At 51.6% G+C, this 23615-nt stretch overlaps 2 protein-coding genes across 3 annotated transcripts; one reads left to right on the plus strand and one right to left on the minus strand.

Moving 5' to 3' along the window:
- Window positions 1–382: 382 nt before the first annotated feature.
- LOC122376526 (matrix metalloproteinase-2-like) lies at window positions 383–9361 on the plus strand. Of its 2 annotated transcripts, none has more exons than XM_043356419.1 (9): window positions 383–444; window positions 773–895; window positions 1460–1586; window positions 1806–1919; window positions 2216–2393; window positions 4333–5155; window positions 5417–5555; window positions 8652–8830; window positions 9144–9361. In XM_043356419.1, the coding sequence occupies exons 1-9, from the start codon at window positions 406–408 to the stop codon at window positions 9210–9212; spliced, it is 1791 nt and encodes a 596-aa protein (XP_043212354.1). In that variant the 5' UTR covers window positions 383–405; the 3' UTR covers window positions 9213–9361. The 2 variants fall into 2 exon arrangements, with proteins under 2 accessions (XP_043212354.1, XP_043212355.1); XM_043356420.1 differs by having other exon boundaries at window positions 5417–5495.
- A 1961-nt stretch (window positions 9362–11322) lies between these two features.
- Window positions 11323–16457, minus strand: LOC122376525 (alpha-2-macroglobulin-like). The gene has a single exon (XM_043356418.1). The coding sequence runs from the start codon at window positions 16430–16432 to the stop codon at window positions 11495–11497; it is 4938 nt and encodes a 1645-aa protein (XP_043212353.1). The 5' UTR covers window positions 16433–16457; the 3' UTR covers window positions 11323–11494.
- Window positions 16458–23615: the final 7158 nt, after the last annotated feature.

Consider the following 23615-nt stretch of genomic DNA (forward strand, 5'->3'; position numbering starts at 1 on the left):
TTGCCTGTAACATACATATTACTGGTGTCGAATAATTCGTTTCTGAATATTTACCATGTCCCAGTACAACAATTCCATATTTAAGATCCTGATCAGATATAACTGTAGATCCACAGACTCCAACGACAGAGAGAAAGAAAGAGAGAGAGAGAGAGAGAGAGAGAGAGAGAGAGAGAGAGAGAGAGAGAGAGAGAGAGAGAGAGAGAGAGAGAGAGAGAGAGAGAGAGAGAGAGAGAGAGAGAGAGAGAGGCAGAGAGACCTGACAAAGCGACAGAGCGCAGCGGGCGGGGTGGCCTTTGGCCCACCTTCCGGTGCATTCCTGTGCTCGCGCCGACTGTCAGCCTTTCAGGGCTATATAGAGTGGTTCGCGGCGCTGGCGAGCCTCTACTGTCCCCACCACCGGCCATGGGATGGACCGCAGTCGACCTCCAGAGCTTCAGCACGGTCAGTGGCTCTCGCAGTCTGTCCGTTCAGTCCAATGGTAATGAAATATGTAGGGTATTGGATATATAAAGTCTGTTCACCCTAAAGTCACCCTTGAATCTCTTATGATTGAAGATAAGTTTTAAATATAACTCTTAAATATAAAATATAAATAAATAAAATATAAATAAAAAGATAACTCTTAAATATAATATTTCAATTGAGTATTGGCTAGCCATTCAAATCATATTAACACATGCGCAGTTAGATACTGGTTCCCACCTTGTTATTGCTTAATTATAAGACAGGCACTGAGAGCAGAACTCGCACCTCGTGCCGTACGCGGCAGGCTGACCGGACGGTGATGACGTCACGGCCGGTGCTGGCGCTGGCGCTGGGACTGGTGCTGATCGGGAGCGGCGCGGCAGCTCCGCTAGAGAACGCTACGCCGGCTCAGGTCGCCCAAGCTGTGGTGAGTCACGCCAAAGAGCCACAGACCACATGATTTATGTTACCTGTTATGCATGAGCCCATAAAATGTTTTGTCCAACTACGTTTATTTATTTTGTCGTGGCTCTCTTGTCCATAACGTTCTTTTTCATGTGAGAAAAAAGAGAAGCACAAACAAAAATACATTTTCATTTTTCATATATTTTATAACCGACCTCAAGAGTACGCCAATACAGAATTGGTGTTGAATAATGCGTCTTGAGATTCAATTTGATTTTAAAAAACATCCAGAAGTTACCCTTCCGTTTGTCTTTTGTCTTTTCAGGATTCAGATAAGCTAAGTCAATGACTTCTCAATTTGTGGCATAAAGCTTTCAGCATGCGGTTACCATCTGGGAGCACACAAAACTAATGGCTAAAGTCTTCCTGACTTACTTTATAGTCTGTTGTACCGTTTCGTTACCTGATACTCTGCTGCTAAGCGTCCATAGCCTTGTTGGCTTCTTGCTAGTTCAGCGACCCAACGCCCTCTCGATGTTATCTACCATGTTGTGTGTATTGTTCCCTAATACAGACGTATATTCAGGGCTACTTTATCCGGTTTGGTCACACCAATCACACCAAACTGCGAGAGGCAGACAAATCGGGAGCCCTGAAAATCCTCTCGGACGATATCAGAAAATTTCAAAAGTTTGCTGGTTTAAAGGAGACAGGTAAGTTCATCCCGGCTGGTATATATAATTGCGATAAGGACATATACTTGTATCGTATTTGTATGCAAGCAATGACATGGTTCTACAATCTACATATATTTCGCTTGTTTCCTTGACCCAATGACACACATGGCAAGTGAATTGTGATCGAAAGAAATGCTGCTTCATCTTTCAGCGTGCGTTTGTTTGTCTTTGAGTTCGTTTCGCATTTTTCCACAGGCGAACTGGACAACGCCACTCAGGCCAAGCTGACAGAGCCCCGCTGTGGAGTCAAGGACAACGTGGGCAGGGCCGTCAGAAAAACAGGCCGTCGCAAGCGATGGGCCCTGCACGGTGGGTTGTATGCAATGCATGCTTCGGCGGAAGAACGTCACCAACTTTCATTCAAGTAACAAGTAATTAGAAAATGTCAAATTGAAAAGCAGCATTTGCTTAGTTAAATCACATATCGTAAAATTGGCTACAGGTAAATGATTTAGCTATTATTATCGACAAGCAATTTAATTATTTCAAACGTTGATCGTAAATATCGTCAAAAGTTAAATGTTGATGGTGCCTAATCATTAACATAACTAGTGTCTCGTTAGTGTCACAAGTCGATGACTGGATCGTTTCGGTCCCTGTCGCAGGCTCGCGATGGACCGCACCCACTCTCAACTACTCCATAGAGAACGGCCCCACGTCGGTGAACTCCCAGGGCGCCACCGACGACCTGCTCGAGGACGCGCTCAACACCTGGGCCCGAGAGGCCAACATCAACTTCAGGAAGGTCCCCAAAACACAAAAGGGAACGCATATTGAGGTCAAGTACGTCTCAACTGTTTTGGCCTGTCGTATCTCATCAAATATGTTATTATGTGCCTTAACATTCTGCCGAGCATCGCTCCTACGGCAGCATATGTCGTGCTGTTTGACGAGAATTTTAAGAGTTGGTTAGGTATATCATAGCTGATAGCCAACTCGCTTAGGCCCTTACAACAGACCCAAGGGGCAATCATACAAGCCCGTTTATCATACAAAATACAATCCAGTTGTCAGCGCGCAACAACCCTTGAACATAAACAATAAGCATACCGAGTTACCGAATACTTCTGTTATGCTCACTCCAGCCCCATGAGTCGCGCCGAAGTCAAGCAATGCGGCACAGCATGCCTCAGGTGCTGTATTTGAGAGCCATCTGTTAGCAGAAGCAACAACTACCAGGCAGTGCGGTACAGCATGCATCAGGCGCTGTATTTGAGAGCCATCTGCTGGCAGAAGCAACAACTACCAATCAGTGCGGCACAGCATGCTTCAGGCGCTGTATTTGAGAGCCATCTGCTGGCAGAAGCAACAACTACCAAGCAGTGCGGCACAGCATGCTTCAGGCGCTGTGCTTGAGAGCCATCTATTGGCAGAAGTAGAAACTACCAAGCAGCTATGCGGCACAGCATGCTTCAGGCGCTACTCTTGAGAGTCATCTTGTTCATGGCGATAGAAACTATCGATCACTGCGGCACAGCATGCTTCAGGCGCTGTATTTCAGAGCTACCTGTCGGTGGGAAAAGAATCTACTAAGCAGTGCGGCACAGCATGGTTCAGGCGCTGGATTTGCCAGTTGGTACAGGGCAGTTGGGTTACTGGGTACCAGTCTACATTTGCTCAATGGGCATTGGGCATCGGTCTTTTTAAGCCTACCAATGCAGTGATGTTTTAGCCGACCGCGAATCACTTGGAACCATAGGCGGTTCCAGAGAGGTGGTCTCGAGCGCTGCGGGAAGGGCGCATACCTACCCCCGAAAAATCTCCAAATTCAAAACTCTTCGGATCTCGATTTCTTATGCATTGCTATGCTGTATAAAGTATTTATTAATAATAGTTATTTAGTTTTCTTTCTGTTCTATATAAAAAAAAAACAATTTGCATCGATTCCGGCCGCTGTGAAGGGGGCATTTGCCTCAAATACTCCCCCCCCCCCGTTGAATCCGCCAGTGCTTGAACAATGTTAACATCAAAACATTTTCATTTTTAGATATTATGCATCTTTCGGATACCTACCGTCCCAACCACCGCAGGTTTGAATTTCGATAAAAATCCCGCTCGCTGCAAATCCCGATCACCACAGGTTCGCAGTGTAATGCCGTGCCGATCACATGTTCGCAGTGTAATGCCGTGTCGATCGCCACAGGTTCGCAGTGTAATGCCATGCCGATCGCCGCATGTTCGCAGTGTAATGCCGTGCCGATCACATGTTCGCAGTGTAATACAGTGCCGATCGCCGCAGGTTCGCAGTGTAATGCCGTGCCGATCACATGTTCGGCGTTCGCAGTGTAATGCCGTGCCGATCGCCCCAGGTTCGCAGTGTAATGCCTCGCCACAGTACCGCAGTGTAATGCCGTGCCGATCGCCGCAGGTTCGCAGTGTAATGCCGTGCCGATCACATGTTCGCAGTGTAATGCCGTGCCGATCGCCGCAGGTTCGCAGTGTAATGCCGCGCCGATCACATGTTCGCAGTGTAATGTCGTGCCGATCGCCCCAGGTTCGCAGTGTAATGCCGTGCCGATCGCCACAGTACCGCAGTGTAATGCCGTGCCGATCGCCGTAGGTTCGCAGTGTAATGCCGTGCCGATCGCCCCAGGTTCGCAGTGTAATGCCGTGCCGATCGCCCCAGGTTCGCAGTGTAATACCGTGCCGATCGCCACAGTACTGCAGTGTAATGCCGTGCCGATCTCATGTTCGCAGTGTAATGCCGTACCGATCGCCGCAGGTTCGCAGTCGGTGAGCACGGGGACGGAGATCCATTCGACGACAAGGGCGGTACTCTAGCGCACGCCTTCTTCCCCATATACGGCGGCGACGCGCACTTTGACGACGCCGAGTCGTGGTCCATCAACTCGAAGCATGGCTCTAACCTATACGTGGCTGCGACACACGAGTTCGGTCACAGCCTGGGCCTGGCGCACTCCCAGGTGAACTCTATGATGAGTCCCTGGTACCAGCGGCCGGAAAACCCCGCCGCCAGGGACCTGCTGGCGCAGGACGACATCGACGCCATTCAGAAATTGTACGGGAAAAGAAACGCCGCCATTTCGCCACCTCCCCGCCTCAAGAAACCGGGTCCGGAAATTTTGCCGAACGGCGGTGCGGGCGTGCAGAGGCGGTGGCAGGTCCCGACTTATCACCAGCCTGTGTATGGGGGCTCGGTCAGCCAGCCCCGGAGCTACGCAGGGCATCGCAGGGGCGGCTACTACCCCACCCAGCGCGCGGCGCCGCGGCGACCCTACACGTTCTCGTGGTCGAATTTCGGCATCAACTTTGGACAGGACATGTACTCGTACATTACCGAGGACAGACGGGCCGAGACGAAGGCGCATGGTGACGCGGCGCTGTGCGCGGACGGCCGACTGGACGCGGCTCTGATGGACCGCGACACGATGTACGTCTTCCGAGGCCACAGCTACTGGCGGCTGACGGAGACGGGCGTGGCCACCGGCTACCCGCGCAACATCAGCGCCGGCTGGGACGGCCTGCCGGCGCCGCTGGACGCCGCCCTCTACCACAGCGCCACCGAGCGCATCTACATGTTCAAGGTGAGGTGGTCGAAACAGCAGCTAACAGCAACTACAGTGTCAAAAGATCCCGGCTAAATACAAAACGGGGTCGAAAGTGTGCCTTGACGGGCAGCATATGTGGACACTGGACAATCAAATGTTTGATTCGGTTTCATAGCAACCGTCAACCTTCCAATGCTTATGTGACCTTATCACCTTGATTGCGAGGAATCATGTCAATTGTTTTCGTATGCGTCATTTAAGTTACCTATAGCTTCCATCTACCCCTTCCTACTGCAGGGCCACAGAGTATGGAGATTCACCGAGAACTACACTATCGAGTTCGGCTTTCCGAAGCCCATCGCGGAGGTGTTTCCCGGTATGGCCGACGGCGACCTTTCGGCTGCCTTCGAGCTGGGTCAGCCCGGTCGCGTGTACAGTATGTCTAAAAAGAATGTACCGTCGCCACTACGTGGCGCTGGTGTCGCGAGCCGGTAGTTGGCTGAATCCGCACCAGACCACACATTCCCAAGCGCTAGGTGACAGCTGCGCAGCGGCCGGTAGTAGCGTAAGCCCGAACCTTCGTGACACGACCCCGGGGGGGGGGGGGGGAGGGAGCGGGAGCGGGCGGGGCAGCGCGTGTAGGGAGGGGTGCTCCGGCAAGCTGGCAGTTGTCGCGGCCAAAGGTCAAGGGGTCACACACCAAGCGAACGGACGCTGTTGTGGGTTCGTGGGGATCATAAACTTGTGTGTGGTAGGTGCGTCTTGCGATGCTCGGGTGATACGCCAGGTCTAAGCCAAAGGATTCAGGGGAGAGCTGAAGAAAACACCTGGTCAACTACGGCGAATAATGGTGCTGAAAAATGGAAAGTATGGGTCAATGCAAGCCTTCATGACTATAAACAACTTTTCTGAGGACGCGAAGGCCAGCATTGAATAACGATATCCGGATCGAAATTAGCAATGATTTCTAGTTACATGCCGAACTAATAGCGCTGCAAACCCCTCCTAGTAAATTGTCAAGTCGGATTATACCCACTTGAATTAAACTATCCTAATTAAAATTGTTAATTAACTTTTTAACCGAGGTCATCAAAGGTCAATGACCTGACCTGACTTTCCGGTGACCTTGACACCCACCCTAATGCATGAAAGCAACATCACATCCCATGTTTGAACGCTTAAAACCACGAAAAGACTGCAAACGCGCCGCTAATGCGAGCCGACATACGCCGAATCGCGATTCCGGCCAAATATGGTCTCGAAAAGTAGGTCACAGGTCAAAGGTCATTAACCCTCGCCCGCACATGGGGGGGGGGGGTGGTTGCCACCCCCCCCCCCCCCCAGGTAGTCTTTCTGCTCTGCACTCAACATTTTTAGAGCTAGAAGGCTGATTTTTCGTATAGCTGCTCCTCTATCCTTTCTTGATGTCCACTGAAAATTTCAAGTTTCTGTGATTTTTGGTTTCGGAGATATGACCTTGTTTTTCAGGTCATGTCATGACCCAAATGGCCAATTCTCAACATCTTGCGCTTGCCATGGGCCTTGTGAGCTTTTGACACCCTGATTTCGGCCTTTTTTGCCAGTCTTACCTCCCACCTATCATGGAACATGTTGTTTGACGATGTACAGGGGTCAAGGTCAGGGTCAAGGTCAACCTAGGTCATCTAAGATAATTGCGTTTTAGGCAAGCTGAATTTACTTTTTGTGAAGTTTTTGACTGCATTTTTGGTAAAGGCTTCTCAGATCATGATTTCATGTAATATGGACCCAAAAACAATCGGTGCACACATCAGTATACACACAGACACACACAGACATACAAACACATATAATTGACCTTGACCTAGCTTGACCTGAAATGACCTCAGCAGCAAAATTCTGGTTGGGTAGTGTGACAAAGAGGCTCTAGCTAGCTTGGCACCAGAAAACAGCATCGTCATCGGTATTTGATAAGCAGCGCACTTGATATCCAACGGTGACCCAAAACAGCAATATTTTTTAGTTTGACCTGACCTGGAAGGTCAATGACTGACCTGAGAAGGTAAAACTGGGTATCATTGGATTCGTCTCTTCCCAAAGAATCTTTTTGGTCTTTACCGCTAAGCTCTATCTCCAACAGGAACGAAATGGCGCGGGGGGGGGGGGGGGGTGGCAACCACCCCCCCCATGTGCGTTCTAGGATGGGAAAATGGCATGTGCGGGCGAGGGTTAAGGTCAGGGTCATGACAATTTCAAGGTGGGTGTAAAATTGATTAACGCGAGGGTACTGAAAGTTTCGTCGCGATCGGTCGCTTTTTACGCGAGTTATTCGCGAAAAAACCGAGGGAGGGGGTCCGTTCGACCCCCCCCCCCTTTACGGGCGAGTGTTAAGTTGATCTCACCCGAAGAAAAAGCATACCATTCGACACGCCTGAGCTAGACAAACACGATGCTGCTAAAATCGCGGATCTGCGATCATTTTTAGCGGAGTTATTTACCAAAAACCGAACCTGTGCCTTGGGCCACTTGACCTGACCTCCGAAGTCATCGGCTGACCCTGGTCCTTAAATTGGAGACTAATCGCTGCATTTCGTAACGACGCACACGATCGTTTCTTTCGTGAGGCTCTAGCTCAATTAGGGGCGATTCGGCGAAGGGGGTTGTTTCCTCACTTCCAATCCCCAACGCCCCCTCGGTATTCAGAAAACCTGAAGGTCCGGTGAGGGTTAAAACGTTGCTCCTGAACGAGGAAGATGTAAAAGTCAAAGCTCTATAGACGTCCTGTAAAAGTGGCCATAATAATAAATTCGTTAGAAATAAGCTGCTTTTTAAACGACTTCCTCATATAAAATCGGGTGCTGGGACCAATCTTATAAACGTTTTAGAATGGACAGGGCGTCACTGGCTAAAGTTTGGGTGCAGAAAACGGCTATTACCTAAATGCAAAATGGTTTTCATGCATTTCAGTCAATTGTATATTGTCGGTCCCAGTGGCCGAGCTAAAAAAAAAATCGGTAGTGTTTTGCATCTTTTACGCCCTAAGAAACTACACCATTTATCGAAGTGGGCGGGCTTATTTGAATGGGAGGGCACATTATGCACGAATCGTGTGCTTTCGTTTGTTTTGGACTGTATTTTACCACATCCACTGCTGGTATCACTATTAATATTATCTAATGCGGTGAATACGACAGCATTCCATTTATAAGATTGGGCCAATGGAGTCGCGCCCCGCGAGCTCGGTTTTCCGCTGGGCCGCTACAGGCCAGGAAGTCGGTCTTCGCCTGAGGGCAGGGCAAAGGTCAGCAAGGGAGCGCGGGGTCAGCCAGGTATCGCCCAGTGCCGAGCGGATGCCGCTCCCTCCCCTCTCTTCCCCTCTTCTCCCCTCCCCACCTCGGTATAGATGGGGAGGGACCAAACTGCCAATGACATGCGAGCGGTCAAGGCCGCTCGCGCGGCAGCGACCCTGGCGGCCGGCTGCCGCAACTGGGATTCAGCCAAGTTACCGATTCGCCTCCTGTGGGAGAGCCAAACCAGGGGACATACTTTTTAGATATACTGTACATGATCCGGGGCGGTCAGTTCTGGCGGCCGGACTCGCCCGCTCCTCGTCCCCTCTCCGAGTGGCCGGGGATGCCCGACACCATCGACGCCGCCACAAGGTACAGCAACGGCAAGACATACTTCTTCAGCGGACAGAACTACTACCGATTTGACGACGTCAACCTTCGAGTGAGTTACAAATAGTTCATAGTACGCGCAAGCCTGCTATTGATTTGTGGGTGGGGATTTATGTCAGATTTAAAATTGCCCGAACATGAGAGATTGCATTTTTTATTATGCGTGGAAGCGGATAAAGTTGATGCCCACACGCACTAACGCCTAACTAATGTCCCTGTTGACAAAAGCAATCGAAAATGAGCACCATCGTAAGTGTTAAGTTCGCCGAAGAGAACACTTACGAGTTACGAGTAGCTCTTGCAATGCAAAGGCGTTTTGCAGCGTGCCCTCCTGTACATTGTCGACCGGCGTGTTCTGCCCGCAGGTGGACAACAGCAGCGACATCCCGTTTCCGAGGAACACCGGCCAGTTTTGGTTCCTGTGCAGACGCTAGTTCAGCCGGCCTCGCAGCGCGCGGAGGCCGGTGCGGCAGCTGAACGTCCAACTTGTCCAGCTGCTCGTGTGTGTGTTTCGTGGTCGCAGAGTGCACTCGTCTGACGGCCATGTACGGTGGTGTATAAACGCTCCAGTCTACCACTAAATACACAGATAACGAATGTAATGGCTGTTATGCATGTCACTCATCGCGTGCGATAGCATTGATGATTGCGCAACATCCCTGTTTTGTAGCACCACGGATGTTATAAGTGCTTCTCACTCATGGATATGCAGCGGCAAAACCATCCATGGCACCGGACATCTTTTCTTCAGCGTAATCGTGTAGAACCATTTACATATTATTGTCGGTATAATATGGATATAATGATAATGATGGATTGACCATTGTCGCTATTGTAGGTATGTACCATCCTTGCATAGAGCTATTATTGGTAGGAATACAGGGTGTCTCAAAAGTTCGTTCACACATTTCCCATGCCCATAAAGCATATAAGAACCGGCCAAAAATCTAAGGTTTTGGTGTCTGTGTGCAGCACTAGACAAATATGCATGCTTTGACAACTGATTCGGAAGGTTGGAAATCAAACTATTTGCTGTATCTCCAAAAATATTTGTCCATACCGATTTTCGTCGCTCCGTCAGCTGCCGGAGGCTGATAAAAGGTTACCAGCTTTCAAGCTCTTGTAGGGGAATCCCCTGCAGTTTCTGCGTCGGATTTAGGTTTGACGAGCTCCCCGGCAACATCCGCTTCTCCCTGAAAGCCGACAGCTTGCATCGACACCATCCGTGAGTATTTTGTAGGTCTTCTCTGGCGCTAACTCCTTCATGAATGACTGGCGCCGACCTCCCAAGCACCATTTTCCTTTTCAAAACAACCCCATTCCTGAACAAATGGGAAGTGCCAGGGGCAAATTTTTCGCAGCATATCGTAGAAGAATGTGTCGGCCATCTGTTTCTTAGACACGTTGTGCAAATTTTGCAAATCCCAAACGCTCATCATTCCCCATGACAAGATCTTCACTGGGTTGCGGAGTGTTTTCCTCAGGAGAGGTTCTGCTTTGTAAACGGCCAAAACTTGTCCATCGTGCGGTTTTGTCGGGATTTTGTGTCTGAAAGAAAGCTATTCGCTCCAGATCTGCCTCTTGAAACTTCGTAAGATAAAAATTTACATTAATTGACACTTTTGAAGGGTCAGTTGTCCTTGGCATTGACGATTTTCGTGTTATTTTCCCCCAAAATTTAGCGTTATAGATATAATAAACAATTTAAAATGATACTTTGTCTTTATTTTACGATGAGCTGCAATTTGTGAAACTGGGTAACCTCTGTCTGTGAGCTTCTTGTCAGTTTTCAATAGTTATGACTTCATTTTAAGCTGCTTTCCGGAGCACGAGTCTGCTGCCGGACGAGGGTCGTTCAGAACGCTGTTAGTCTCGCATGGTTTTGTCCTTCAAAAATTTTAGCCACCGTTTTTATTAGATGATCATCATGTTGTACTCATCCTCGCCGACAGTTTGCCATGGGTCATTTCCGACTTAACCATTCCCATTACTCCTGCAATAGAGAGTTTCTCAGCCGACCCGATTTTGCGACCTCCATTTTCATGCCTGACCCATGGTCAGAGATGAACCCTTTTTGTGAGCTAATGAAGGGTCGAATGCGCTTGAAAACAATGAGACTGCTTGAGGAAGGTTGTTACGAATGCCCATGCAAAATTTCGACCGTTAATTAATTGTTGATTCAGAATTATTGACAAAAAAGCATGGCTGGTACCTGTGAACGAACTTTTGAGACACCCTGTATGTGCACCGGGCAGGGTATCTACCTGAATAAAACATAAAACGCCAGAACAGTTACTTAAGGCCGATAGGATGTCGGGCATTTCACTGGTCAGTGGTCGCCCATTAAAAGAGATAACTATCGTTGATTTTCCTTTGCTCATTTAATTCACCTACCACGCTCGAAGCTGCTTGGCTCGACCGCTAGCCACAACATATCTCAAATATGCTCGTTGGAAACTACTTGCCTCGGCGCTCTCGTGCCTGTAGTTGCGGAGATAAAACTGTGCTAGAACGTTCCACTAAACCACTTGAAAAAAAATACAACATAATTCAAACATTTATTGCAGTGAATCACCTAAAACAAGACTTTACTTCAAAAACTTCGATTCGAGTGCTGTGCTATGTCGGCATATGTCTGACGGCCTGCCGTGGCGGCTGAGCGGCCTATCGTGGCGGCAGACCAGATACTCGGCCTTCGGGCGGCTGAGCTGAGCGGCTAGCCGCAGGCGGGCAGCCGGTACTCGGTCTCCAGGCGGTGCTCGGTCGTGTAGTAGTCGTAGACGGCGATGGTGGCCGGCTTCAGCCGCTGCACCACCGCCTCCTGCAGGACGTGCACATCGAAACAGAGCGTCTTCTTAACCAGCTGGTCAAAGTAGAGCGCCAACACCGCCTGGCGCACCTCCCAGCGCCGGATCACATTGCTCCGCACCAGCTCTTGTAGAACATAGTCAATGGCGACGAAACCGGAGAGCATCTCGATCTCGATGATGGCCATGTTCGACGCTGCATCTGCGGTGGTGTACGAGGCACATATCTGCAGGATAAACGTCTGACAGAGTCCTGTTTGAGCGGGCCGTATGTCGTGCTTAATCTGGAATGCCTGCTTGGCTTTTGTCTCCTTCAGACTGTATCTCAGGACGGTCTGCGCCATGATGCAGCCAGAGCCGGCGGCGGTGACGGACACGGTGGTGGGCAGCTGCAGCGGCCGCAGCTCGGCCTGCTGGTGCAGCAGCCGGTTGCTGGCCGTCACCTGGAACTGGCGTCGGAACGTGTTGCCCGAGGTGACGGTGACGTCTACCTTATGCGCCTTCAGCTCGCTGGAGCGCCGCTCGACAGCCACCAGTGCCGACAGCGCCACCACCGTGTCCTGCGTGGACACCCAGCCGCCGTGGCCGTTGCGGCGCCGATCCAGCCAGCGGACGGCCGCGGCGACGTCCGTCTCGTGGCCTCCCAGCCGCAGCAGCGTCAGCGTCATGTAGGCGGTGATCTCCACGTCCAGCGCGCTGCTGCCGCTCCAGCGGCTGGAACGTCCCGAACGCCAGTGGAGTGAGTCCTCGCCGCGCACGGCTCGACGCAGCAGGCCTGGCACGGCCGCCTCGGCCGCCGCCCTCTCACCGGCCTCCAGCAGGGCGTGCGCCACCAGCACCTGAGCGTAGAGGCCGCTGGGCGTGCCGTCGCGCAGACAGCGGACAGCGCGGCGCAGCGCCGCCGAGCCCGAGTCGGCCTCCAGCAGCGCCAGCACGGTGAATGCAGTGAGCGCCAGCCGGCCGCCGTCGGCCACGCCGCCGCTCATCGCCTTGTCGTACAGCCAGCCGACGCGGTTGAAGCATCCGTCGCTGCGCTGGTGCTGCTCCACCCAGCGGCGACTGGCGGCCAGGTCCTCGGCGTCGATCGGCACCAGCTTCCTGGCCACCGCGAACCAGCGCATCACGTACACGGTCAGCCAGAGGGAGCCCTGAGTGCGGCGCCAGCGGCTCTCTCCGAACGCCGAGTACGAGCCGTCCGAGTGGCGATACCTCAGCTGCCGCTGGTACCCGCTCAGCATGTTGTCGACAGTTTTCTTCTTCAGTTCAGCACTGAGCATGTCTTTGGCTTTCATGTACTGATGGACCAGGATGTTGGGAACCAGATAGACCATGTTTTGCTCGCCGCACCCATGAGGCACCTTGACGAGGCTCTCCAGTCCGGTCAGCTGGGTGATCGCCTGTCCAAGAGGATCGCCGTAGATGGAGACCACCGCCCGCGACGAGCCGGGAACCACTCGCGGCGAGAAGCCCAGCTCGAACACATGCGTATTAGAGCCACCCTCCTTTGCACAGACTCGCTCCGTCAGAGCCTCCTCTTGCGGAAAGCCCTCTGGCTTCACCAGGATGTCGCGCACTAGAGCGTCACTCTGGACGCCGATGTCGTTGGGCCTGCCGCACGCCGCGCCGGTGGCTCTGACGGACACCACCAGACTGCGCTGGCCCAGCTCGGTGAACAGCACCGGGAACGTGCTCACTGACGGCTGGTCGGTGCCCACGCACAGCGCGCGCTCACGCTGGCCCTGCAGCTGCACGCCGGGAACGTCCTCAAGTCGCAAAATCACCGAAAGCTGTGTATGGAGGAAATTGAAGACGGAGACTTTGAGCTGCAGTAGCTCTCCGCGTTTCACCGAATAGGGCACATTTATTTCAGCGAAGAAGGGTTTGAATACTTTAATCGATGATTGTCCAGATAGTCCTAGTCCCACTTGACGATGGGAGCAAACCGCCGAGCCTATCCACCTGGTAATAGAGTCAGGAAGCTGCTGAGTCAGCCGAATCTGGCCCGATGATCCAAGAGCATATAACTGGAATATAAACGTTTCGGGGAAGAAAAAACGAACAACCGGCTCGAAAGACTCTCGAAAGGTCTCAACCTCAACGTTTGTTTCTTGCGTATTGATAGAAACTGCTCCTGCGGTGCTGTTCAGGAGTGGCACTTTCCTATCATCGTCCCCAAAAGTAGTAGAAGTTTTAGCTTCAGTAACACCTCTCTCACCACCAGCAGCTCTCGATGCTGTTCTTTTGGCACTTATACTATCCGTGCCTATCTGTCCTATCGTGTGTCCTCTGACTGACTTTTGCCCTGTTATGACGGTAGTCGTAACACCTGAAGAAGAGGCTTGCTCTCCTTCCACGGCTCTTCCGTTTCCGGTTACAGGGAGTGTGGAAAATCCTACTTTATTGGAAGTCTCCACATGCCCCTCCCTGGGATAAATTGGATAGCATTTAATGTGCTTTCGAACAGTAAAAATACGTTCAACACAAGGCCGCGTCTGTAGATCTAAACTTGTCACCGCTAAAAGACCCGCCATGTCAAAGGCAGCTACTGAATCTTCGCGCTCATCCATGTAGGTTTCAATTCTTTTTTCTTCATACCAAATCTTCCTGTGATCCCAATATTGGTTTGATCCTTGACGACGCGTTCGGGAAGACGGGCATGATGGCTTCTCGCTGGTTATGTATCGGGTAGGAATCCGCGAACAATGCTCGTAAGAGGTGCGCGCCAGCTTCGGCAGTGCCTTCTCCCCTAAAATCAGTCGTGACACCTGACTGAACACCTTGCCGACGCTGACCGTGTTGGAGGTGCCCAGCAGCTGGGCACTGCGGTCCACCGCGTCCACTCCGCAGAGCGAGCCGGGCGACCCAGTGACCGTCAGGGAGGCGGTGTCCCCTGGCCTGACCTGCGCCGCGCTCCACGACACCGATACTTTATTTGGAAGACAAGGTGCCACGCGGACGACTTTGGAATCGGCGACCACCTCTCCCTGGTCGGTTACAGCGTACACCAGCAGACGGAACGAGGGTGCCATTCGGGAGTTGATCACAATCCTCACCGAGTTCGAGTGCACCGGCCCGTCGCCAACAATGTCGCCGCGCGCCAGCACCAAATAGCGCATGGCGTCGGCACGGAAGTTTGCGCTGCGCCTTACGTCGACTGTGACTGTCTGACCGCACTTGACGCCGCCCAGCAGACTCCGGGCGTCAATAAGCAGAAACGATTCGCTGGGAGAGTACCAGGCGCGCACCAGAGGCAGCGAAAAACGCTGCTCCGTTCCCAGGGTGCGTCCTTTGAATGTTATGTAGGCAATCTCGTCATACTGCGCTGGCACGACGTAGATCACTCTCCCCGAGCTATCTGTGCGGTAAACTTTGCATTTCTCGCGGGGAGAGCCAGTGTTTGCATTTTTCATAATGGGCGGAAGCCTATTTGAAGACTTCTTTGCCATTTCTCGATAGTAATAGACGGTGTAACAGATTTCTACTTGTTCGCTGGTCACTGGGGAGCCATCTTGTCTTTCAAAACGGACCGTCCCATAATAGTCCAAACCTGGTTTGATAAACTTGGGTGATTCGTCCTTGATAACTTTAAACAATTTGGTGCTTTTGACAGGCACAACTACTTCAGATAGTTGGCTGATGCCCGTACTTGCTTCAGTTACATTAGTCGATACCATGTACTGCGTAATACGGTGAGGAATACCCGACGAGCCGTGTAGTCTTGAAATGGATACGTGGATTGATGTGCATCCCTGGCCGTCAGTCTCTTGTGAATATTTGTTCTGACCGTTTTCTGAGGTCCCTTGTCGAAATGCATTCGGCTCCTTACTTGTGATAACCAGGCGAACATCAGCAGCCACCAGAGGCTTACCGAACGTGTACTTGGCGCAGACCTTGACAGTGAGCACTCGCGAGTCACGGTAAAGGACTCCGGGCACGTTGACATCTAACTCGAATCTGGGAGGCACGAACTCCTCTACATCGAACGACTGCTTTGTGGTGGCACCGTCACCGCGGCGCACGTGGATCGTCCAGCGGCCCAGCGGCGGCTCCTGGGTCAGCTGAAACTCTTTCTGCACGAGGCCGACGTCCATCCGAACGTCGAGCCACTGCGCCAGACGGGTGCCCTCGGGCGCCGTTATCCAAATCTCCTTGATAGTATCGTCGAGTGCCGTGAAGTCCTGACGAAGCGAGAGAACTCTCAGCTTGACCGTTTGGCCAGGTCGGTATTTGGCCTTGTCCGTCTGCACCAGGGTTACTAGTACATTGGGCTCAACGCGGACCTTGGACCATACCGCAGTCTTACCTTGGACCTTGACGTAAATGTAGCTTGCCTTAAGTGTCTCCGGTACTGACACGCCAAAACAGGAGGTGGTGGCACCACTACCCGCCGGTACATGTTTGCTATCCTCGAACACACTTCTGCCATTCTTGCTGTTGGCGAAGCCAACGAAAACTTCAACCGTGCGTCGTGATATTCTCGACGATCGGTGCTCGCGGATCGGGGCCGGGGCACTGCTGACTGTGGTCCGCGCCGGCCTTCGCTCGGCTATCCGGTCTCCGCTGCGGAGGAGACTCAGAATGTTGGAAAGCCGACGTCGCGTGTCTCCCGTCACTGGCTCAAAATTCGCAGAGATCGACCGATCAGCGCTCGGCTCGGATTCTATCAACGTTCTCGTCTGGGAGGGAACGTTGAACACGGTGACGCAGACCCTCTCCTCGGATCCAGCCCGCCACACCTTCGGCGCCACCAGCAGCGCACCACTGTCCACAATGCCGGCGAAGGTGTCGGAGGCCTGCAGCAGCAGCAGTGGCAGCAGCAGCGATGGGGGCAGTCTCGGGCGCGCCATGTTCGGCCGCTCCGATCGCGCGGGGAACAGTGAGGTGCCAGTATACGGCCGGTCGGCTCGTTCCCTCGTCACGTGGGTGTGACGGACGGTGTCACCGGTGAGCGGCGCTGACGTGACGGTCACCCCGGCAAATGTCACGTGTATCCTGGCCGCGCTGACGGTCGGGGACGGCCAGCCTGTCACGGCCGTCAGGTGACCATGTGGTGGGCCGGGAGGACAGAGGTCACCGGAGCGGGCGGCAGGCGGCCGCCACCCCGCTGCCAACTGTCGCATGGTATCAGAGCGGGAGACAAGCCCGCTGTGCTTGTCGCATGGTGTCAAAGATATAATGCTCTCAAAAAACAGGTATGGATAATTGCAGCATAAACGAACAGCACAACTGGCATACCTAACCTATGATTCAAGCCAGATCTAGTGATATCAGCCGCATTTCTAGGTCAGCTCAGGTCAGGTTCAGGACGTCTAATGCCTGAAACAGACTCTTTCCGCAGTCAGGAAATCGCATGCGAGAGCCTATTCAAATACATGGAAGCATGCTCGCATCAATCGCACGCACCTCCCGGATGCGATTGATGCGGGAAGAATTATAATGTATTTGAATAGGCTCTCGCATGCGATTTCCTGAACGCGGAAAGAGTCTGTTTCAGCCTTAAGGCACACCTCTGCGCGGTCCAAAAATATGAAAGCTTCGCATCACCCCCGGCCCCGTCTACGGTCACATCACCTCAACATAATAGGGATTAGAACATGAAAACTGTTATGATGGGCTAAGATGACATCAGCAATAGAAACTATCATATTTTAGCGAGACTACATAGTAACAAAAAATGAAAAGCAAGCACCTACATTGATGCCTTTGACCTGAACTCAGAGGTTATCAATGAGCTTGCGATTTTAAAGGTGGATACCAGTCAAAAACCCTCTCGTGGGGAAAAATGAGTTAGATGAGCCGATGGCAAGTTTCACAACCTCGTGCTTCTCAGCTCCCACGGCAATGTTTGATTTGATCTGTCATCTGTCGGTCCCGCATCGTAATAAGGTCTTGTACGTGTGACGCAGACATTTGACGATATGGGTAAGAGAGAGCTTTGTTGAAAAATCATTGTTGAACGTATTACGCAACTTCGAATATGTTCATCCCCAAAAAGATACGTTTCTACACCTACCTACATATGTTAACCCGCGACCTGGTGGGGGGGCTATTTTTTGCCCCCCCCCCCTCCAGACTTTTCGATATATCTCCAGAACCGCTGCGCCGATCGTCACCAAACTTTCAGTACCCTCCCGGACATCAATTTTACACATTGTGACCAAAATTTTTCCAAAGGCTATGATAGGTTGGCCGGAAATGACGTCAGAGTGACGTCATGTTCTGCCGTTTTCGACCCAAAAAAGGGTTTCGCGGGAAGAGCTGTCAGGCCTATAGCTTTGCAAATACAGAAAAATGATAAGGACATAAAAGCTGTAAAATTGACAGGGCTACAAAACTGCTATCTCGGATTTTTAAAATTTTTGGATTTTGATCCCCGAAAATAAAAAAAATATACTTTTTGGATATAATAGTCGAAAAATCCAAAAAGCTTTTTGAATTTCGCAACAACCGGAATAGGGGAAGTTGGGGCAATGCCGGAGTTGGGGCAAAGCCGAAATTCGAGATATTTCGAAAACCGTAAGGCATGGATGCCACCTGTCAGTGACCCAGTAAACATGCCGACGTCGGCCCGACGTCGGGCCGAGGCTCGGCCCGACGTCGGCCCAAAGTCGGTTCAACCTCGGCCCGACATCGGCTGGACGTCGGATATGCCCGCATGTTCCGACGTCCAGCCGAAGTTCAGCCGACGTCGAGCCGACGTCGGGCCGAGATCGTTTGCCGAGGTTGACGAGATCGTTTGTCGTTGGACCGACGGGGCCGACGTCGGCATGTTTATTGGGACAACGCGCCAAAAATATCTACCGGCGGCGGGATTCGAGCCCCCCAGTCGCCGACGTCGGCATGTTTACTGGGACAACACGCCAAAAGCATCAGCCGGCGATGGGATTCGAACCATGTGTCATTCGAACGCGAGGTTAGTGCGTTGACCACTACACCACGCAGCCAGCTAACTAATTTGGTTTGTTTTGTTGGGTTATGCCCTTTCGGTCTGACAAGACCATTTCAGACCCGGAAGGATCATAGGATGGAGACATTGGCCTTCTTGGCGAGCACCCTGGGTCCAGTTCATATAGAGTCCCTGGTCCCATTGCTGTTACGTGACACTTATTGGAAAGGGCGACCCCACAATGGATTCATATAGCCACTCTTACACACCTGCACCAACGTTTCCCAAAGTGTCTGTACTGTGTTGTACTGTGTACTGGCAGCGCTGATCTGTTTCGCCGGCTCGCTCATGTTGGCGCGCGCGCAGGCGGGTCAAAGTTCGGATGTGCCGGCGGCCGGCAGCGGCGAAGGCCATCTGCAGCGGCCGCCGGGCAGTGGGGGTCAGGCGGAGGGGAGGATCGGGTTTGCGCGTCGTTCGGTGTGTAGGTGCCGACCGCGGCAGTGGAAATACAGTTCCGGCTTACAGTGTCCCTTTGATAAGTGGCACTTTGGCAAAGTGACACTTGCCGACTGGCCTTTCTATCTATATGAACTGGGCCCGGCCCTGGTGAGTTGCCGGGGCCGAGCCTGACCAAAGGATAGGCCGAGCAGCCCCCAAGCACTCACCGCACCCGGCTACGGGCGAGCTCGGCTTACTGTTACGGGCAATCCCAAATGGGAATGGGATAAAGTTTCCCGTCCAGTCCGGATCAGGGGGTTGCGGCGTGGAGGAAGATTTGAGTTTCCTGAGGAAAATTTGAATACAGAAGCTCTTTATGAAACATGAAACATGTATTTTATATTATTTTAACGGTCAAAACAGCGGCCGATGTCGGTCCGACGTCGCCCCGACGTCGGCCCGACGTCGGCTGGACCTCAGCAATTGATCTCGGTCCGACGTCGGCCCGACGTCGGCTGGACCTCGGCTGGACGTCGGAACATGCGGGCATATCCGACATCCAGCCGACGTCATGCCGAGGTTGGACCGACGTCGGGCCGACGTCGGCATGCCGATGCCGAGTTGCCGACGTCACCCCGACGTCGGCCGACGTCGGGCCGACGTCGGCATGTTTACTGGGGATGCTCTGAAGCTTAAGTGACTACAATTATCGCATGTTTGTTACGAGTCGTCATTCGGAATACTTCGGCTGTGAGGGCGCCAAGAGCGTTTTCAAGGTACGCGTTCCTTGTACTACATGCGCCTTTGAAGCTGCATTTCTTACTCATTATGCTACCGTTTGTCTGGCCAATTCGGTCAAGTAATCTTCAGCATGTCTTTGCATAAGTGTGCTGCCTATTTGAAATTTATACGGCACGTTGAAAAGTTATGGGCCTGCAAATGAAAGTATGGCTGGCTGGGGTAATGCCGAAAACGTGCAATTACGCACGTTAAAGCACGCTACGTGGACTTTACTGCTGTAGAATAGCAACGCGAATTTTTAGTCACACAAATTACACTTTCAACCGACACAACGGCCTGTTACCTATAAGGAATTATTTACCTGGCATTTTCTTATTATATCACACAATTATAACTTCCAGTGTGCACCAAGCGTCCTCAAGCTCTTAAAACGCGTGTCAGCTTTGATAAATTCTGGATAAAGTTTGAGATAAAGTGGCAAACCATCAATGTCGGCATTCCCCGTAGATCATTTCTCCCATGTTCGGCTTTCCCCGCAGTCCGGGGCAACGCCGAAAAAGTCACTTCTTTGATATTTTTTGTTTGTGCGCTTAACGGTATGCGAATTCATCAAATGCGCCTGGTATGTTTGAAAGGCAAAAGACTGGCCTCTCGAATGACGCCAACAAGAATAGCTTATGTTGTCTACCTTGCGTGCTACGGGCGTCAGAAAAAAGTATTCGGCGTTCCCCCAACTTCCCCTACCTATATGTGATAGTCCTTACCGCCTTCCATCCACATACCAAATTTGAGATTGATACCTCTTTTTTGGCGAAGTTATAGCGAAAAAACTGTTCAAAATTGATGACGTCAAATTTTCAATCTCAATTCTTAGCAATTCTAGACCCCATAGCGCAAAACAAAGACCACCATTAGACTCCCCGTGACGAGCTGCATCGAATCAATACCCATTTTATGCAAAACTATCAACTTTAAAATTTGACCTTTTTTGGCCTGACCTTGACCTGACCTTGACCTGACCTTCACCAGAAAGTGACCTAAGCCGTACCTGATAGGCTTATAACCAACACCATTGAGTTGGAAATGAAAAATTGGCCATAAAACATGCATCACACAACCTTAGTAAAGTTGGGTTCATGTGACCTGACCTGTGACCCTTGGTGACCTGACCTGTGACCTGACCTGGTATTGTCAGTGACCTCTAATAGCAACATATCTACTAGGCAACTGACGCCCTATCGCTGATTCTCGACAAAATGCGTTTTCCTTGGTGTTATAGCGGATTCCCTAGAAGACCCGTGAACGGTGAAACATTTCATCTATGACCTGGCCTGTGACGTCATCGGTGACCCCGAGGTCAATGAAATTTGGTTTCCTCAGACAAATTTGACAGGCCTTTCGAACGCCGTTTGAATTTTGCGGATCCGTCCAGTAGTTTCGGAGATACGAGGGGGGGGGGGGCAAAAAATAGCCCCCCCCCCCACCAGGTCGCGTTATAAACAGACCCCACCAGGGCGCGGGTTAACATTGTAGGTGTTCGATACATCAGATCGAGAAGGATGTATTGAGCGACAGATAACCGTGGTTCACCAGATCGAAAGGATGTTTTGAGCGACAGATTGAAAGTCACATGCCAAAATAGCTGGGCCTCAGCTCTGCCGGCGCATAAGACGGGCGGTGGCCGAGACGGGGAACACAATGATTGGCTGACCAGCTACAAGAGAAGCAATGCAATTGAGCGCAACGGCTCTACAGTAGTAATGCACTTACACTGAAGCTTGCGTGATGGTTACGAACACAGAGAGGTAGGGTGGATCAAACGTGTTTCAGAGGGGGAGCTGGAGCCACGATGCTGCGGTTTTATGTGGTCCGACCTGGTCCGACCCTCGTATTGGTCCGGTAGGACAAACCGAGCAGTACCGGAATAACGCAACATACCTTAAGACATCTGTGGGGTGGGCACCACCCATTAACCCTCGCCCATGTAGGGGGGGGGTTGGTGCAACCCCCCCCCCCCCTGAGGCTTTTCGGAAATAGTGCAAAAACGGCGGCGCGCAGCGCCGCCAAATTTTGGGTACCTTATGGGGCAAACCTTGCACATCTTTTGATAAAAAAATTTGACCGGGTCATGTCAGGTCACGGAGTTATGACGTCACAAAGGGAACAGCCTCCGGCCGGATTTTCACAAACTGAGTGCCAACGCCCGAGGTTTCCTGTCGGTGGTACGGACATCGGTTGATGGATCGTGATGAAACTTCCCATGCATGTTGGGGCAAGTATTGGCTATCATATGGTATAAGAAACTTGACCGGGTCAGGTCAGGTCACGGAGCTATGACGTCAGAAGAGGAACAGCGTCCGGTACTATTTTTGAAAAGCGCCCGAACCACTATTTTGCTAATTCTTGTCACCTCAATGGGAATATGCAGCAATATTAGCTTCTATAGGGAGCAAATGGACCTCCCAAATCCAAAAATACAATCAGATTTCAAAAATTTAAATTTTGTTTTTTTTTCGAATTTCTGCCGCCGACTGCGACCTTGCCGACTTCCGGCGCTCCCAACGCGCCATTTTTAGAGCTAGGGAAACGAAATACATACCAAACGATAGAGAATTGATCAAGGAACACGATAGTGAAGGTTTCAAGTCGATATCTCCCACCGTTTTGCCGCAATCGCCGCGGAAAGTTGAAAAAAGTATATTTTTCCGAAAATTTGACCTTTGACCGGTCAAAAGTAGGTCAAATGTTGACCTAGGACCAAAAATGTACCACCAATCGCGAGATCTCGGCGAGAGCAATCCGTTGGTCTTTTCCGCTAAGCTCTACGACGCTCCGTTTTCAAACGCCAAGGGGGGGTCGCACCAACCCCCCCCCCTGCATGGGCGAAGGTGGCAGATCGCCGTTTACGGGCGAGGGTTAACATGTGATGTTTACACTGATAAGTGAGTCATGTTTGTCTTCGAAATGAAATGTTTGTTATCTGTGGTGCGTCTCTCTCTCTCTCTCTCTCTCTCTCTCTCTCTCTCGCTCTCGCTCTCGCTCTCGCTCTCGCTCTCGCTCTCGCTCTCGCTCTCGCTCTCGCTCTCGCTCTCGCTCTCGCTCTCGCTCTCGCTCTCGCTCTCGCTCTCGCTCTCGCTCTCGCTCTCGCTCTCGCTCTCGCTCTCGCTCTCGCTCTCGCTCTCGCTCTCGCTCTCGCTCTCGCTCTCGCTCTCGCTCTCGCTCTCGCTCTCGCTCTCGCTCTCGCTCTCGCTCTCGCTCTCGCTCTCGCTCTCTCTCTCTCTCTCTCTCTCTCTCTCTCTCTCTCTCTCTCTCTCTCTCTCTCTCTCTCTCTCTCTCTCTCTCTCTCTCTCTCTCTCTCTCTCTCTCTCTCTCTCGTCTTTATATCCATCCATCTATCTCTCTACCTCTCCATCTCTTGTCCCTCTAGCTCTCCATCTGGCATCTCTACTTATCTATCTCTTTCTCCATCCCACTATCACTCCATCTTCATCTCTCCGTATCTATCAATTCATCTTTAGCTTAATCTAATAGTATCCCTCCCTCTGCTCCATTCAACTCCAGCCATGTCTGAGGGTAACATAGATCGGGGAGCATTCATTCTGGCCAGGGTTCATAATGTCCAGGGTACGATATGCCCAGTGTCGAAATGGCCAGTGCCTTGAATGGGCCGAGTTCATAATGTCCAGGGATTGCATGGTCCAAATGCGGCCAACTGGCTGCAGATAGGGTATATTCAAAGAGGCCAGGGTTCATAATGTCCAGGGCACGATGTGTCCAGTGTTCGAAACGACCCCCACCGGACACGATTTGGTAGCCGAGGTCTGTGACGTCAGCCGGGCGTGAAGTTTTCCCTTCACCATAGGCTTCACACACAAACCGGCCGAAGTTCATGCCAGGATAGCCCGGCTTGAAAGTGCAAAAATGATTAAATTTTGCCCTCAATAGATTCATTGCTTCATTTTATA

The sequence above is a fragment of the Amphibalanus amphitrite genome, unplaced genomic scaffold (genome assembly GCF_019059575.1).
Source record: "Amphibalanus amphitrite isolate SeventyFive unplaced genomic scaffold, NRLGWU_Aamphi_draft 002183F_arrow, whole genome shotgun sequence".
In the NCBI taxonomy this organism is placed as follows: Eukaryota; Metazoa; Arthropoda; class Thecostraca; order Balanomorpha; family Balanidae; genus Amphibalanus; species Amphibalanus amphitrite.

Bases quoted from the DNA above. Each gene is read 5' to 3' on its own strand.
- LOC122376526 (XM_043356419.1), top strand. From the start codon at position 406: ATGGGATGGACCGCAGTCGACCTCCAGAGCTTCAGCACG. The intron at 2,394-4,332 runs GTACGTCTCAAC...CGATCGCCGCAG, and splicing joins GGAACGCATATTGAGGTCAA to GTTCGCAGTCGGTGAGCACG. The intron at 8,831-9,143 runs GTGAGTTACAAA...TTCTGCCCGCAG, and splicing joins TTGACGACGTCAACCTTCGA to GTGGACAACAGCAGCGACAT.
- LOC122376525 (XM_043356418.1), bottom strand. From the start codon at position 16,432: ATGGCGCGCCCGAGACTGCCCCCATCGCTGCTGCTGCCACTGCTGCTG.